The sequence below is a fragment of the Calidris pugnax genome, unplaced genomic scaffold (assembly GCF_001431845.1).
Source record: "Calidris pugnax isolate Ruff unplaced genomic scaffold, ASM143184v1 scaffold15, whole genome shotgun sequence".
NCBI lineage: Eukaryota > Metazoa > Chordata > Aves > Charadriiformes > Scolopacidae > Calidris > Calidris pugnax.
In genome coordinates, this window is record NW_015090774.1 from 5974670 (window position 1) to 5991714 (window position 17045).

General features: G+C 42.9%; 1 protein-coding gene across 1 annotated transcript; it reads right to left on the reverse strand.

Moving 5' to 3' along the window:
* Positions 1-11331: 11331 nt before the first annotated feature.
* Positions 11332-17039, reverse strand: NPY2R (neuropeptide Y receptor Y2). The gene is made up of 2 exons (XM_014943179.1): positions 16977-17039; positions 11332-13909 (listed from the first exon to the last, which is right to left on the reverse strand). The coding sequence occupies exon 2, from the start codon at positions 13871-13873 to the stop codon at positions 12716-12718; it is 1158 nt and encodes a 385-aa protein (XP_014798665.1). The 5' UTR covers positions 13874-13909; positions 16977-17039; the 3' UTR covers positions 11332-12715.
* Between the last annotated feature and the right edge of the window lie 6 nt (positions 17040-17045).

Sequence of the window (17045 nt, forward strand, 5' to 3'; positions counted from 1 at the left end):
CCTCTTGTAATCCTGGTCTCAGGCATCTCCATTCCGCCTAAACTCGGCCACCAGCCACCAGTTACTCCCCAGCTTTTCTTCCCATGTGCCCATTGCTGCTGGCACCTGATGTGACCATAGCACTGGCTGCTCTGGCTTGCAGAGCCCATTTCCCCTCTGTTCTCCATCCTGCTTCAGGAGGGATCTCAGATAAGAGGACACAAGTTGCATTTACTAATAATCCATCCAAACAAAGTTCCAAAGACAGAAAAGTAGGGTATATGAATTTATTTTTTTTAATAGTGCTAATGTAGTGCATTTCTTTTTATTGCCTCCACCTGAAATTGAGCTTGTGAAGGGGAGAGTTCTTCAGGCTGATGCCACAATGTAATATAAATGGGCTTAGTGTTACAACATGCAGTGGAGCTACACTGACCTAAATTATGGGGGCTGAGAATCTGGTCAGCAGCTTTACAGCACTGACTGTTCTGTTTGTTTGTGCTCTGCTTCAAAAAATACTGAACAGGAGTGTTTGGCTACATTCGGTGCCAGCAAAAGTGTGCATAATATAGATGTCTGCACGAGAAACACCCTTCTTTCCCAAAGGTTCATTCCATTGTCTTCAGGTACATTTGCCAATGCCTGACTTCTTTCTCTCCTTTTTCTTATAACATCCCACCCAAATAAGCATTTCTCAGAAAAAAAAAAAAAAAAAAAAAAAAACAAAAAAAACAAACCAAAATCCCTTCTTTGGCAAACAAAATATAATTTCATTATATTAAAAAAAAAAAAAAAAACAAAACCAAAAAAACCAACTCAAATCTCTGTCTTGGGCAACTAATATTGTTTTATTAAAAATAAATAAGTGAAGGTAAAATAAGATAGCTTGCCTTTAGTTCTGTCTATGCAAAAGAATATTTTGGTCTGGTATAATTTTACAGAGCTCAGAAGAGCTCTTCAGCATGGATTTACAAACCAATCATGACCTCAAGTGGCATGCTGTTCATCTGAATAAAATACCTGCCAAAGTACAGTTGGATAGAAGTACTCCTGAGTTGCTAGGTGCCACAGTGTTCAGATCTAGCAGGGTCTGCATTAAGTGTTTCCAAGATTATAAGCAATGGGAATACATCTGTGCCTTAATAGCCTACATCTCCCTTTTACCAGTCCTGCAGTCACATTATAAAAATATACTAGGAGCACTACTTAGGACCATATTTTTAAAATGAGCTCTGTTGTAAAAATCTATTAAGCTGTGTGTATTAACAAAAAATGAAAACCCAACAAATTGTTGAACTCTAATAGCCAATTCTCCCTGCATAGGTTTTGTACTTCTTGAAGGCTGGATAATGAAACTAGGCTGTTTGTGTTCAGGGTTGGCTTTCAGCTCTTTCCTCCTGAAAGGTGTCTAGTGAGAAGCTGAAATATGCAGCAGGCAAAGGCTCTCAGCAGCCTCTGAGAGGATCAGAGTCTAAATGTGGCTGTATATGACTTCCAGACATCACAAAAATGAATTCATACACCCCTATTTCAAATGCTGCCAGTGCTGGGTTTGTTTGGTTTTTTTAATTGCAAAAGCAATTTCATGGTGTTTTGAAGAAACCAATTGCCTGTTCTGTATCCATGTTATTGAAGAGGATTGTTTGGAAGTGAGAGTCAGCAACATCCTTCTGGGGGAGGAAGGATGAGAGCTGTCTTGCCTAAAGACTCAAGCCACCCAAGGTATTTCTGAACATTAAAGCCTGACCTATTGACAGCCAGGAGAGAAGTACCCAGGAGTGATCGGTAAAGTGCCTCAGGAAATGAGCAGAGGTAAAAGCCTGGCCACATGAAGGACCTTCCTGACTGTCATGCTTTTCAGGAAGGTTATTGTGAGTTTCTTAACAGGTGCTACAGACAAATACATGGTCTCTGAAATACCATGGAGATACAGAAAACAATACCCACTTTTTGCAAATAACACTGCTAAAAGCCACTCTTCATTGACGTCCTAAGGTGTAGGCATCACTGTAAGGAAGGAAGTGTGGGAAATTATGCAGACTGCATGCTTTCCATTGACCTTGCTAGATGTAGCCTTAGGGAGACCTACTGAAGGATTGGGCTCTTGAGGGACTGGTTATTCAGACTTGTTGCATCCTCATGGATGAACTGGAACTTTACCAAGGACAATGAAGCATCTGCAGGCTTTCCAGCCTGAGAGTGCTCCAGCCTGAGAGAGTATATGCTTACTTAAGGTTGCAAAGCAGCCAGGCAAAACGAAGACTCACTGCTCGGTCACCTTCAGTGAGAGTGGTCCCATGAAATTTCAGTCAGATGCTGCTGCTCCTTCCACGCAGCTGAAGGAGTGCAGGCAATGTGAGCCAAATACATGCATATGTAAGGGGATGAAATTGCTTATGGGGAGATTTTCAAAAGAGTAAAAGGGATTTGGAAGCCTAAATTCAAAATTGGCTTTCGCTGAAATTTGCCTTCCTCTATTTCTTAGCTCTTTATGGTAACAGAAGCTGGTAGCCATCCATCACAGTTCAGCAGTAAGCACATCAGCTTGCAGGAGCTCAGATACAAACACCAAGACCAAGGGTCACGTGCCCACTGGTACAAAGATCAGAAGTTTGGTTCAGCCTGTTTGTGTTGGAAAAAGCAGCCCTAATAATTTACCTCTTTGATCTGCTGTTCGCCTCAGCAACTGTGATACTGAATAGCTGGAAATTTAGTGGAAAAACATGAATGCAGTTTCTAATCTGAAATTATCAACATAAGTAAAGAACAAAAAAAAGGCACCAGTGCTCTGACCTTCCCCATTTTACCTGTTTTTTCTTTGACAAGTTAGCATTTCATTTACTTTAAACAGGAAGCCCTGCTGTGATAGCGTTGTAGGTCTGTTTGCACTGTTGGCTCTTCCCTGCTGTTTAAATGTCAGTTGCTTTGGATTTGCAAAGACATAAGGCTGTAAAACAGTCTGTGAAGGACTGTCACTCGTAGATCTCAAGAGGAAAATCCCTTTTGTAGCAAACTGGGTGGGGAGATGGGCAACAAAGGTGAAAGAAGGGGTATTTCAAGGATACTGTAATGTTGTCATCATCAGACACAAAGGTATGTGTATTTTGTTCCCCAGGGACCTACTCTTTCAGCAGCAGAGCCCACATGAGCAGCCCCCGTGTGCACCAGAAGGGACAAACAACTTTCTGTGTAACAGGACAAAATAGGTAAGCAAAACACTTTTTTGAGCCAAAGTTCAGTATCTGTCAAGTTACACAACTGCCAGGAGGCATGAGTGGTACAGACTGCCTCACCCTGCCTTCTTGTCCTGTCAAGCACCCATGCAGTTCTTTCCACTGATTTATTGCTGCAGAATTACTGGGTTTTGCATAGTGATTTGAAGTATTTGTTGAAGTTGTAGGCACGGGGGTTTTATACAGAAATCAAGTATTATGTAGCCAAAGACTCTAGGCTCCTTTATAGTACCAAGCTACACATATACCTAGCTACCACAATATATCCCGTATATGTATTCTCACAGAGAGCTAGAAAATTTCTGGCATCACCTGTATTATGTCTCAGAGAAGTAGTAAACTAAGCAATAAAAATGAGAGATTGTATTTTTTTTTTTTTTTAATGGATTGGAACAGCTATATTCCACTATAGAAAAATCAGAGAAGCCAGAAATGAGCTGTAATCATACATCTGCTACACATGCATATGAGATTATGAAGTGTTCTAAGAGTTTTTCAGGAATAGCTAAATAATAAACATGGAGTAAGGTTAGAGGAAGTTACTGTCTGATCTTATAGCTCATGCTAGAAGAAGAGATTAAGAGAGACACTAGGGAGTAGTTTATCAAGAATAAACTGACAGACCATTGGGGTTTCCAGCTAACTTAAGAGTCAGAAAAGCAGCTTCTCCTGATGTTTAAAATCAGCATTCATAGCATAGGCACAAGTACTAAAAGGGAAGGGATGATGAATGGTATTGATAAACCTGCAAGCATCCTTTTAGGGTGTATTTCCATTTTAGGCTTTTGAATAGCAATTATGGAGGCCATTATTTTTCATTTCAATTTATGTCCTTAATCAATTATACAGAGTTGGGTAGCAACCCTTTTGATTCCCCACTAGAAGAAAGCAAGCAAATAAAAATGAGGATCCTGAATGTAATGAGTTCTCTTTCTTTCCTTTTTTTACCTTTGATTCAAGTTAACTGAGCAAACCATGGATTTTCAAATTTAAAGGAAGCAAACTTGCTGTACACAGTGAGGCTGCCTTTGTTGTTTTCTAACCCCTTTCCTCATTTCTAATTCTGCTTGTCCTTCCAGTTATTCTGGCTTGAAGTGACTCATGTTGGATCTCAACATGGGACACCATAAACTGTGCATCCCTATCGCTAAAGTTTCACCAGTCACCTACAGAAGCTGGATTTAATGTCATTCAGCTGGGGTTTCTTGACCTTTTCTGTCATACTGACTCGTATAAATTTCATAATGTTTTGTGTTGCCAAGTCCCTCTACTGCAAGAACCATGCAAGTAACCATTATCTTTAAGCTAACACAGTACTTAGGTTTTAAGCCCTTTGAGACTGAAATCTCACTTTGTTTTATAGAGATAGATAGAGATGATAGAGACAGAGATGGAGACAGAGATATACAGATACACCTACACACACATACATAGTTCATACCGATTACAGTAGCAGTGCAAAGCAAATAAACAATAACAACAATAGTGAATCAGACTGGCCATATAGACAACAAGACAGAAATACTTTGGGGTTTTCATATTTTTGTTTTTGGAGAGCTATATTATCCTAGTGTTAGCTCTGCTATTTGTTCACAGCAACCACAACTATATTACTAAGTTAGGTTGGTGTTTGAGTACAGTACTCAGGAAAATCCTTGCTGCCTACACATTGGTTTACCCTTTGTAGAAAGATGGAGAATCTCCTTCTCTGTGCAGGGAAATTCAGACATAGGACCTATAGCTCAATAAAACTGGGCAGTGCACTGTTCTTCTGGCCCTGTGGTCAAATAATATCTACTGGCAGTAGCTCTCCTACAAATCTTGTGGTATTTAGCTTTCACTCTCCTCTACACCTTGTGTGGTATCCCTCTGTCCCTCAGACATATCTCCAGAGACTTTGGAGTCAAGAAAGCGGTACTGCAGCCCACCAGGGAAGGGTTTTCATAGCGTGAACCTGTGGGTGTGTGCTGTACACCCTGAGAGGTGGCACTGAGAGCGTGTTTGAGGTCCTCTCACTGTCCGTGATAGGACAGTGTTGGAGAACAGAGAGAACTGTATTGGTCTTGGCCACACAATCTACTAGAAACAGCCTGCTGCATGCATGCATAAGCTCTGTCTGGGAGAGTGTTAGTTGGCAGAGTCCAGAACAGTGCCAAGGAGCATGCTAATTCAGTGGTGTGGACTATCAGCAGTGTACTGCTCAGCTTCGCTTTCTATTCTTGTTTTATTTAGCAAAATACTTGTAATCGGAGGGACTCCCAGCCTGTTTCTAGAGATAGTGTGGAAGCCTTCAGCTTCAGCCATCTGGCAATGCAAGCTGCGCCCACACACGGGCTCACAGGCGGTGAGCATGGACCACATGATGCTCAGCAACCCTTTCGCTTGTCTGTGCCCTGGTTTCCCCATCTCTGGTACAGGGACAGTAATGCTCCCTCTCTTTTGCTAAGGGCGTCCATATCTTCGGATGAAAAAAATGAGAAACGTTGGGGTGAAATGTATTCCACACAGTTAAAACCAGTATTGATGTAGTGATTTCTTAGAGGATCTTCATTGTTTTCTGCAGTATTATTCCAACAATTAAAAGGAAATTTTTATCAGAAACATTCATCTCCAGAAAGAGCATTTATAGTAAAGCTTGCAAGTATTTCTTACAGGAAATGACTACTGAGTTTAATAAGTGGATCTAGTAGAGTTATGCTTTTTGCTGACCTTGTCTGAAAAAAACGTCCTAAGTAAATTGATAAAGCCAAATTCATGTTTTAATTTTAAAAAAATGTATAGTCTTCAGCTTTCATGATAAAGCATCTTTTCAATCTTAGGTATGAAATGTTATCATTTGTTTGTGTGCTTGCCTCTTGTAAGTAATGGTGTCATGTTCTCAAAGTATGGTATTTGTAAAACTATATTTTTACAGCCTTATTTTGTGGTCTAATTTCAAAATAATCAGCTGGTGGTTATATTGTTTTAAAACTCCAGAATGCATGCACGCACAACAAACTGCTGCGTGGTCCTGTGAGGTTGTGCTGCTGCACGCTCGCGTCCCACCGCAGCTGCATCCAGCTCTGCCTTAAAGTATTTATATTTTGCCATAACCACCTGTCAGCCAGTGTTTCTGTCAGTACAAGAACATTATCACTTCTTACGTGTAAAAAATTCTTCCCCATGGATCCCCCTGCCAGCTCAGTTCTGGTACCAGCAGGACGGCTGATGGAGACACGGGGCAGAAACACACTGCCGCAGTGGTGGCATCTCCAGCACTTGCTGTACATATTATTACAAAGTGGCCGTCAGCTTTTGGTGCCTTGAGGCATGTCAGTGCTAGGGGCAGCAGAAGATAGCAGAGCTAGCCTTAATCTAGCACAAAGGCACGCAGGATGGGCCAGCCTGAGGGGAACTCTGCCGTGGCCACAGTGTCCCCAGCCTAGCCTAACTGACCCAGAGCTGTCTTACCTCTCCCTGCGCTTGTACCCAGTGTTGTCAGTACATGGGTGTCTGTGGACATTTACTGTCAGCTGTCTCTGAGCTCTGGAAGCTGGTCTACAGTGAACCTGAGAGGCAGCAGATGTGTAGCTGTGGGGTCATCCACGTCAGGGTGTAACTGAGATGAAACACCACCAACCTCAACAAGCGTTGTCCTCACAGTGGCGTAAACAGAGATACAAAGCACTGGAAAACTTTCACACATCCCCAAACCCAGCTGCTGGGAGCAATCCTCACAATCCATGGGGAAAGGTGTCTCTGCTTCAGCCTCTGTCTTTAGGTTCGCTTTAGTGAGGAATAGCTGGGTAACCATGGTCATGACCCGCTAGGATGGGCTTGCCCTGAGCCAGCACCAGCATGCAGTGAGAGCAAGGCTAGCTGTTTCACCAGCTTGGTTACCTCAAATAAGCTAAAAAGTTAAAAAGTTACAGTGCTGCCAACAAACTTTGAAATCCAAGTGGGTACAAACAACTCTAATATTGGTGGATGCCAGTAAGTAGAAGAATTGCCCTAGATGTCTACTTTTCTGTGCAGCCTAGAAGGGATAGAAATAGTTTGGCCCTATGGATGTGTAAGGGTAGATTCTACTGTTGAAAATATCCTGTACAGCAGGGTAAGTAGATTACGAGAATTGTGAAGTATACAAATAAAAGTCTGTTTCATATAAACTCCAGCTGTGTAAATGCAGCTTCAGGTCCAAGAGGCAAACCGCAACCTGTTTCTCCTATGCAGTATCAGAAAAAAAAAAAATTATAATAGTTTTTCATGCTAAATTGTGCCTCCATCATCAGATATATAATTCTACAGTCTTTAAGCTTTATAGCTTGAACCTCTATCCTTCCAGAGCAGCTCAGTGAAGTCTGATACGGGCAAGATTTTAACACAGGCACCAATTTTTTCATATATCCCATCTGAAATGAGCTTAGGAGGAGTACGTATGCATTATTCATCCCATATACTGGATAGAATTAATAAAACATCCCTTGCTTCTGACACATTATCAGTATGGAGCTGTTTACTTGTATTGCATTTAGGAAAATAATGTACAGATGCAGGTTTACTTGCTTGAGAACATGATGTGAGTTTTAAGGCTCAAATGATCACGGGAATTTCTTCTCAAAGTTCCTCAGTTTCCCTGGGCAACACTGTCTGTTGTGCATACAATTGATCTGTGTCTTCATTTGCCCTGCTTTCATTTTAACACGTTTCTCTCACCGCTCAGCCTAAGGGATGAAGGAAAGTCTATAAATCAATTACATCTTCACCAGCCCCTTTCTTGCTCTATCTTACCTCTTGAAGTAGCCACTTATCCTCTGACTTTCTTACTTCTCCAGTTTTAGCAGCTTCAGATTTCCTCACTAGCCTTGTATTAATTTTCTTTTAAAATAATACCAAGTTAGTATTTTTTAAATGAAGATGAATATGAAAATCACTATCAATTGCATAAATAAGCATTCTTACTGCAGTATTAAAAACATGGCTTTTCAGGAACCTTGCATACATTTACATGTATCTTCTAGCTTCTCAGGGCAAAAAACCTGTACTTTGGCATAGAGTATTGTGGAGTGGAATTTATAATGACAATACCGGGTAAATAACTCAGGGATCCAAAGAAAAAATTGATCCCTTAAGGTCATTACCTGGATTAACATAAGAAAAATCCCTGAGGGAGTTTAGAAACTATGAAGAAAGGAAATGGATTATACTAGTCTGTGAATTCAGTGATTCTTTTGTGGCCTGAGAGATAAAATGCAGATTATATTTTCCATTTAGTTTTACTCTTAGTGTTATTTAACTTGTTATTAGTATTTTGGCAATGTATGTATGTCCACTACACATTTTATACAAGATATGGTTATACCAACTGTGGGGCAACAGAATCATTTGCAACAAACTTAAGTCTAACAAACAGCTTTTGCACGGCTGTGACGTACAATTCATGTAAAAACAGATATGTATACTAAACCCATTTGTTGTCCAAGCCCAGTCCCTCTTTTTTAACTGCTAGGCTCTAAAATCTATTTTTTCTCAGATTCACAATGATATACTTTCTGCTTAGCCATGGTCTGCTGTTCCATGTGAAGATCGCAGTTCTCAGTGAAGACCATTTACCCATAGCTGAGTATGGGTTCAGCACTGTCCCTACGTACCAAAACCCCAGCTTCACTGGCCTCCCATAAGACCCTGGCAAACTTACTCAGGATTACTTCTACCCTTGTAGTCCAATGGCTGTAGCCCTGAACAGGCAACGTGGCTTTCAACACTCACCTGGAAGCAGCACAGCACTGTGCCTGCAGTGCTTGTCCCAAGCTGCTGTGTTGTCCTCCGAGGTAAAGCATGAAAGCCTCAGGAGAAGTGCACGAGTGCAGCTCTTCTGCTGCCGGGCTTGAGCTGGCTTGTGCCCAGCCAGCGCTGGGAGAAAGTAGGGGTGCAGCTGTACATATCTAATTATCTTCTGTTCAGTACTCTGCTGCTGCCTAAGCCTGGAGACACATCTCTGCCAGTAAAATTTGCAAGGCATCAAAACGCATTCTTCCAGGCCCAGAATGAAGTGCTGAGCAGCTTAAGATCCGAGATTGCTTCTGATGGGATCCATGTGGTGGATAGGTCTCCCTTTAATAAGCCAGCCCCAAAGGAGAGCCCCAAGTAAGACCCTCCCAGAGATTAGCATGGTGCTACTTTCCTTGCTCTCCTCCCACCCACAGTGCAGCACCTTTATAGTAGAAGTACTCATGAAGAACATGGTGTAGCTAACTTAAATTTCCCACCCACAGTGCAGCACCTTTATAGAAGTATTCATGAAGAACATGGTGTAGCTAACTTAAATTCTGTCTATATCTGTTTTGAGATCTTTGGCCTGGAACCTGAGTACCACATGAAGGTCATAACCACCCGCCCATAGAATCATGATATTCAAAGTTTAATTATTTTATATACAATCAAATAGCTTAAGAAGATGTGTGTTGCTACTTCAAAAGAGGCTGCAGTGTGCTCCCTCTCATCGGAACTGAGGAGCCTTGGTACAAACTCTTGCTCGGAATCAGCGATGACATTTCATTTTGGGTGGCCCACCACCACTTACTCGCAAATTCTTCAGTGAGGGTTTTGCTCCTGGTATTCTTCAGCTTTGTATAAAACTTGTACCATGTGTGGTGCTACCTCAAGAGAGGCTGCAGTGTGCTCCCTCTCATCGCAACTGAGGTGCCTTGGTACAAACTCTTGCTCTGAATCAGCGATGACATTTCATTTTGGGTGGCCCACCACTTACTCGCAAATTCTTCAGTGAGGGTTGCTCCTGGTATTCTTCAGCTTTGTATAAAACTTGTACCTATTCAGTAGGAAAAGAATAGAATGCTTTTAAAAAAAACTAACTGAAGCACTAACAGGTGAATTCGAGAGACCTAGAATCCGGTTCCGTTTTTTCAAGCAAAGCAGATGCTCCCCTGCAGACTCCCTGGTCCAGTGGTTAGAGCCTGTTTATAGGTTCACTTTCCCTCAGGGGGAAATGGGGACAAACCCTGGCTTTCCACATCCTTCTGACAGCTATGATTTGGAGCACCATTGCTTTTGGTGAGAAAACGCCTAATTTTCCTTCAACGTGAAGGGGTACTCAAGCATGTGGCTGTGTTCATGCAGGAGCCAAGTCCCAAGCAGCAACTAAGCAATGTGTCAGATTCTACCTGCTGGCTCTTCCACATCCCACCTTCAAGTGTCCAAGGGAAAATCCACACCAGGAGGTGGGACACCGTGTGGAGGTCTGTGTTTCTGAAGCAGTCACTGACCCAGGCACCACCACCACACAGCAGAGGAAAGAGATGCAATAAATTAGTGCTCCAACTCTGGCTCAACACAATGGCTGCACAGAAAGCTCAGGAAGCAGTAAAATAAAAATACCATGAAATAGACTGAAAGATAATTTGTAATTAATCACTTCAACACAGGATGACGTAAAGCAGACTTAAAATTACTGAGAATTAGCCCGGCAATTGCAGCTTCAGCACACAGTGTCATGGTTACTTCAAAACTGCCTATATACCACACTCTAACAGGCTTAAATGAGTTGAAACAGAACTTTTAAACTATTTGCTTTTTAAATAAAAGAGGCTATTTGTGGCAATAATACTTTTGATGAAGGGTTCAGAGTCAACTGTAACTGATACATATGATTGATGCCCATAATAATTGCACACTTCTGTAATCCTTCCTCACCCATAACAGTTTTGAGCTTACATTTTAGATGTTATTAATACTCAGACAAAAATAACTTGTGGACAATATCATGTTCTCAACATGGTTGAGAATTAATCTATTTTTGTAAAAGTGTTTAAGAATGATGGATACTTTTTCCTGCTTGAGTAAACACTAGCTAATTCTCTAGACCTCCCTCCTCTGTTCATGAAAATCCAAGTCCAAATGATTTCATGCATCTTTAAAGGATGGTGCCAGACACTGCACACACAAAGATTAATTTCTCCACTTGATAAATATCTGATACCATTCATTACATTGCTAATGCTTCCCTACTGGAGTTTTGTTGTTTTTTAGTTTGTAAGAGAGAATACAATGAATTTTGGAACAATGAAAAATGGAGAGAAAAAAATGAGGCAGCCGAAATTTAGCTGTGGAAAGAGACTCCAAGTGAAAGTATCACGCGTATTTTTATTCTAGATAAGCAACAGGGCAGCTTGAAATAAGCATGGATTGAAATTTTCTTCGTCTCTTTAATGAGTTCAAGGAGGCTAAACAAAGACACAGAAGAGTTGAACATTGCTGTGTACAACACAGTAAACAGATTAAAATTTTATACCTGAGCAAAAAAGGAATTTAACTATTAACTACAGCATGCAGAATAACTGATAAGTTATCACATAAAGCTAGCATACCGTTATTAGGTTACAGTCATTCAGATGTTCTTAATTTTTACAAAGGCTAAAGATGGAAAAAGCTCCAAGACAAGATGAGTGTGTGACATAAAAACCACAATAAGGAAAAGCACATTACCATCTAGCAGCCTTTCCAGAGGATCAAAATTATCTGCTGTTTTATTATCCAGGGAGAAAGCAGCAACAATTCAAAGCCTGTGGAGTTAATAACACGTTAGACATTTAAGCAGGTCCTGAAAATTAAAATATTGGCAGTTTATGAAGTGCTCACAGAAGACCTGAGCCTGCATCCCCTGCCCTCAAACGCCACTTTAAAGCACTGTATTTGTGAGTTGTTCCCAGCGCAGGATGAAAGGGAGGGATCTGCAGGGAATAACTGATCTGGTCAGAGGCTTGCAATTTCTTCACCAGCATAACCACAGACGATTCATAAGGAATGACTTTTTACCCCATTTGATTGGCCAAAACCCATTTTATTTTATGTAGAATCTTGACCTTTCTTCACATTTAATCTGTTGGGTTTTTTGGTTTTTTGTTGCATCTTTTTTTCTCTTTTTTTCCCTCTAATCCGTTTCAAATGCTCTGAAGTACTCCAGTACAAATCAAAAACAGTAACATATTTCTTTTCTAAATTCCCTTATCTTAACAGAAGGTGCCTGCAGGAAAGGAGGGGTCTGAAAAGTTTGAGCTTTAACCAGCACAGCCCATTCTCCCCAGACAGGCTTCACTCTCCTAGCAGACTTCTTCTCTCCCTGACCTCCACATGCAACACAAAAATTACCTGCTCCCACCATCAATACTCCTATGCTACAAATCAGCTCCTTGCCTTCCCATAGCAAAACCAGCAAACTCTGTCTTTGTCATTTAGACTTGTGAAAAGGAGATGGGATGGATGGGAGCATCTCTTACCCTGTTAGAGACAGCCATAAACAAAGTCCTTCCCTTTTATTTCCTTGGAGTTGTAGAGTTACACACTCTTGATGCCAATCAACTCCCCTCAAATCATACCACCTGCCTTGACTTCCCTGCTACTTTTCTTTCACCATTTATGAATAAAACTATGCATTAAAAATGCATGTGTCAAAATGGATCTGTCCCTTGGTCCACCCCATATGCATCTCTTCTTTAAAGTCAGACATCTTAGACATTGGTAGGTTGTGTGAAAGAGTCTCCGGGGAACTGAATCCTCTTTGCTTCTAGTTTCTTCCTGGCTTTGAAAGCTGCTGATACTTCAGGGTGGATGGAGTCCAGCCGCTGTTCGCACTGGAAGGCCGTGAGGAAGGCCGTCCTGTAGTTGTTGTTCATCCAGCCGTAGAGAAGGGGGTTGGCAAATGTTGAGCACATGGCAATGACGTGAAACACTGTGTAGATCAGTTTGTACTCTTTCAGGTCCAACACCTGACTGTCAATGTCACTGACCAGCTGGAAGGTGTGAAATGGCAGCCAGCTGACAGCAAACACCACAACCACACACACCAGCATCTTGGTGGTTTTCCGCCGCCGGTGGTGGTAGTGGTCATTCCCCGCCCCAGGACTAACATGGTTCTTGAGCTTGGTCCAAATACGAGCGTAGGCATAGGAGATGACTGCTAGAGGCAGCACGTACTGGATCAGGAGCATGGAGACGCTGTAGATGGTGCCATAGTTGAGCTGCCCCTCCCCTGGCCACTTCTCAGAGCAGACTACAATCTTGAAGTCAGGAATGATCTCAATCAATGAGTACTCACGGAAGATGGCCAGAGGACTTGCCAACAGGGCACTGACTGCCCAGGCAACTCCTATAATCAAGAAGCTGATCCGCTTAGAGATCTTGCTTTCCAAGTGGTAGACGATGCAGCGATGCCGATCCAAAGCGATCACAGTCAAAGTAACCGTAGACACGTGCACAGCAAGAGCCTGGGCATAAGGCACCAGGTGGCACAAGACAGGACCCAGTTTCCATTCACCCAACAGCGTGTAAACCAAAGTGAAGGGCAGGCACAATGTATTCACCAGCAGGTCAGCCACAGCCAGGTTGGCTATGAAGAAGTTAGTTACTGTACGCATGCTTTTGAACTTGATGATCACGTGGATGACGAGGGAGTTCCCGATCACCCCCAGCAGAATGATGGAACAGTAAGCAAAGATCAGGATTATCTGCACTTCAACTAGTGTTGTGCTGTCCTTCAGTTCTGGTTTAGGGTCCAGAGCCAATTCGTTGAGTGGTGTGGTGTATCTCGGCAAGTACAGCTTGGTGAACAGCTCCATTTTCATTGCATCTGTCTGGTTTTCTTCATCAACTGCTTCCAGGGGCCCCATCCTTGCAGAAGCCCGGTCTAAGCAACAGAGCTGTCCCTGAAAACAAAACGGTACAAGAACATGTCGAGAAATTGGTCCATGGTAGGTAAGACAAGAAGTAACGAGCTCAAGCTACAGCTCTTTCCTCTTCTAACCCACGTTCTACATCTCAGGATTAAAAGAATATCTGTCTTTATATATTTAAATTCTGTTGCCCTTACATTTGAAGCCCGATCCTGTAATATTATTCAGGCATGACTCCTGCTGAAAATTGGGACAGATTTCAAAAGCATTTCAAAGACAAAGTTTGCCTAAGTAAATGCAGAAGGATTAAGATCCTGCTGGGCAGCATATCCTTTTTTACAATCCACTACCTAAAACTACTGCTGATTTAGCACAAAACTTCCATTAATACCTATGGGAATTCTACCTGGAATGGCACCGTCCAGACTGCTATTAGCATAATAATCTTCCAGCTTTTTCCTTAATGGAAAGTGTTTCCTTTAAATAGTTACTAAATTCTTATATGCGCCTCCTTAACACCAGAGAACTAATTACTGAAGTCTATTTTTAAAGAAACTTTCTTTTAGGAAAGTTTGTGCCACAAGGCAAGCAAAAAGACCACTCTAACTCAACTGAAATAATAGCAGTTTTATGAAATGAGTGTGTAACCTATTCATGCTGAAATTAACTCAAGCAACAATTAAAATTCAGTTATACATAATATTTCCATTCTGTGCAATGTTTGAGAAAACAGAGCTCCTTGGAGGCTGCCAATCAGGGATTCGTTTCTGACTGCTGTCATAGAGAAGAGCAAATCATTCCCCTGCTGATTCAGTAAGAATTTCACGACTGGCATCAAAATCACATTTTGTTGCCTTCCCTACACAGGCTGAGCCAAATTCTGAGCTACCCTAAGACTTAAGTAGGCATGGATGGATACAGGGATGTTTACAGTTCATTGCTGACTTGGACTTCAATTCCATGTATAACATACATGTCCTCATGCAGAGTGCCTAGACCATGGGTGGCATGCTAAGGGAGAGCCGTGCACCTGGGGACTCCTTGGCTTGACCTCAGAAAATACTAAGAAATTGCCATCGCTCAGTGGGCTCACCGAGAAAACACCACTGTTGGCCACTGAGGGGAACGCCAAACCTGAGGTACTAACTCTACTTCCCCATTCATACATCCCCTAAGGAAAGCAAGAGTAGAGAAGAAATGTCTCTTTCTTGCCATCAGGTGTTACACACAGCTCAACCCATCTCGAATTCAGGTCTGCCTAAGGAGGCAGTCTAGCTATCTTTGGTTTCGCATAGCTTTTATAATTTATTTGTTTAATTTTTTTTTAAATCAGATCAACTTAATTGTAGGTTTTCATCCTTATCTCCGTCCCCATCTATCAGTTGCTTCCTTAGGTGTGATTCCTGAGAAAGGAGAGTTGTCTACCAGGAGGTGACTGAGCCCTTTGTGTTTGTCTGCATCCCAAGCAATATCCCAAAGAATTTCAGTGCAAGCTCTTTTTGCAAAAGCAACAGATTGACTGCATGAACGAAGGAGTATTTTTCCCCTGACTAAACTGGTCAGAATTATGCTATCCTGTTTAGTATACATTTACTGTAGAATTAATAGTGTAAGCCTGAGATGTGAAACACTGTGAGCTATGTAGCTGAGATGTGTCAGCTGTTTGTACAAGCTTAACCTGCAGTTTTCAGTAATATAATCAGTTACCAACTACTGGCCTTCGTACAGGTGGCAGGAAGGGATTCCTCATCAATAGACCTTTAGTCCACCCGGCTAAAAATGTAAGAGATGCACCACAATTTGCACAGCCCAGGCTACGCATGCAGAAGTTCAGGGCTCTGCTGAGCTTCTTCCTTCAACCTGTGTACGTACACCCAAGAATTATGCTTGCATATATTATTAGATGAGAGATTTGGTGAGGTCCCAGGACTGTCAGGTGCTTCAAAATCTCATAATTTTTTCAGTGCAAAATAAGAGCAGGTCATATTTACACAGTGTAGTAGAAGGGTGAGAGAGAAGGCAAATTTCACAGGTTTTTCCCTTCTTTGCCTTAAATCCAGGCAGGAAGGTGTAACTCAGCCAAAGAATGTAGCATCCCTTTCTTCCCAAAAGTATTTCCACCCATTTCTCTAGTCCCTAACTTCCTATTATTTCCCGCTTCCAACCTCTTTCTTTTGTTTGTTTGGTTGTTTTTTTTAGCAAAGCCTTCTTTTGTTCTGCCACTTTTATTTTATTTGTTACTGACCTGTTTGGGCTGATGAAAGGCTTTTTTTTTCTTGTCAATAAGACAGAGCTGAGGGAGGGAGGAGGGACTGACCAGGGTTCTAAGCAGAGATGAGCTGGTGTGTCAGTAAGCGATGAAATAAATTGGACAACTTTGACATTGTCGCCGGGACGGTTAAGTGGGCAAAGAATCAGTTGCTTTCAGAGTACAGGGAAAAACCGAGGTGCCATTTGATGCCTCAGGTAGTGTTTGACAGGACCCTTTCTGCTCTGTTTTGGTATAAACTCTCCAGCTGACAGCATTTATTTGCACACCTTGCATGCTACACAGCACTGGGGGCTTTCCTCTGATTTTTTTTCCCCCATCAGTCAGATCCTCAGGGGCGAGCATCAAATCGCATCCAACTTTCGGCAGGGGAAGGCCCACCGAGGCTTTGCGCGGGTTCTGCCAGCAAGTAAGCGAGCAGGGCGACATACGTGATCCCATTAGCAAGCAGCATTTCCACCAGGACCGCAGTGCCCGCGCTGGGGAAGGCTTTGGGATTGTCCGAGGCGAAGGTGGCGGCAAGCATCCCTCCGGGATGTCGCCGTCGTCGCCCTCCCGCTCCCCAGCCACCCTGCCCGGGGGAAAGCATCCCTTCCCGGGCGCTGCGGGGAGCCCCCCGCCACCCCACGCTCGACCGCGCTCCCCTCCTTCCCGTAGAGCACCCGGGGAGGCCAGCGTGGCCACCGCCGGCTGTCGCCACGGGAGCCGGTCTGCCAGGGCAGGGCAAGGCGGGGAGCGGAGCTCCCTCGCCCCGCAGAGGAGCGGCTGCTCCCGCATCCCACACCCACGGCGGGTCCCCCCGCACCCTCCGCCTTCCTCTCGCACACTCACCGGGGCGGCTCTCTCCTCCCCGCCGATGGGGCAGCGGCGCGGCGCGGCGCGGGGCGGGCCGTCCAAAGT

What these genes read in the sequence shown, in the direction of transcription:
- NPY2R (XM_014943179.1), bottom strand. Translation starts at nt 13,873, where the DNA reads ATGGGGCCCCTGGAAGCAGTTGATGAAGAAAACCAGACAGATGCAATG.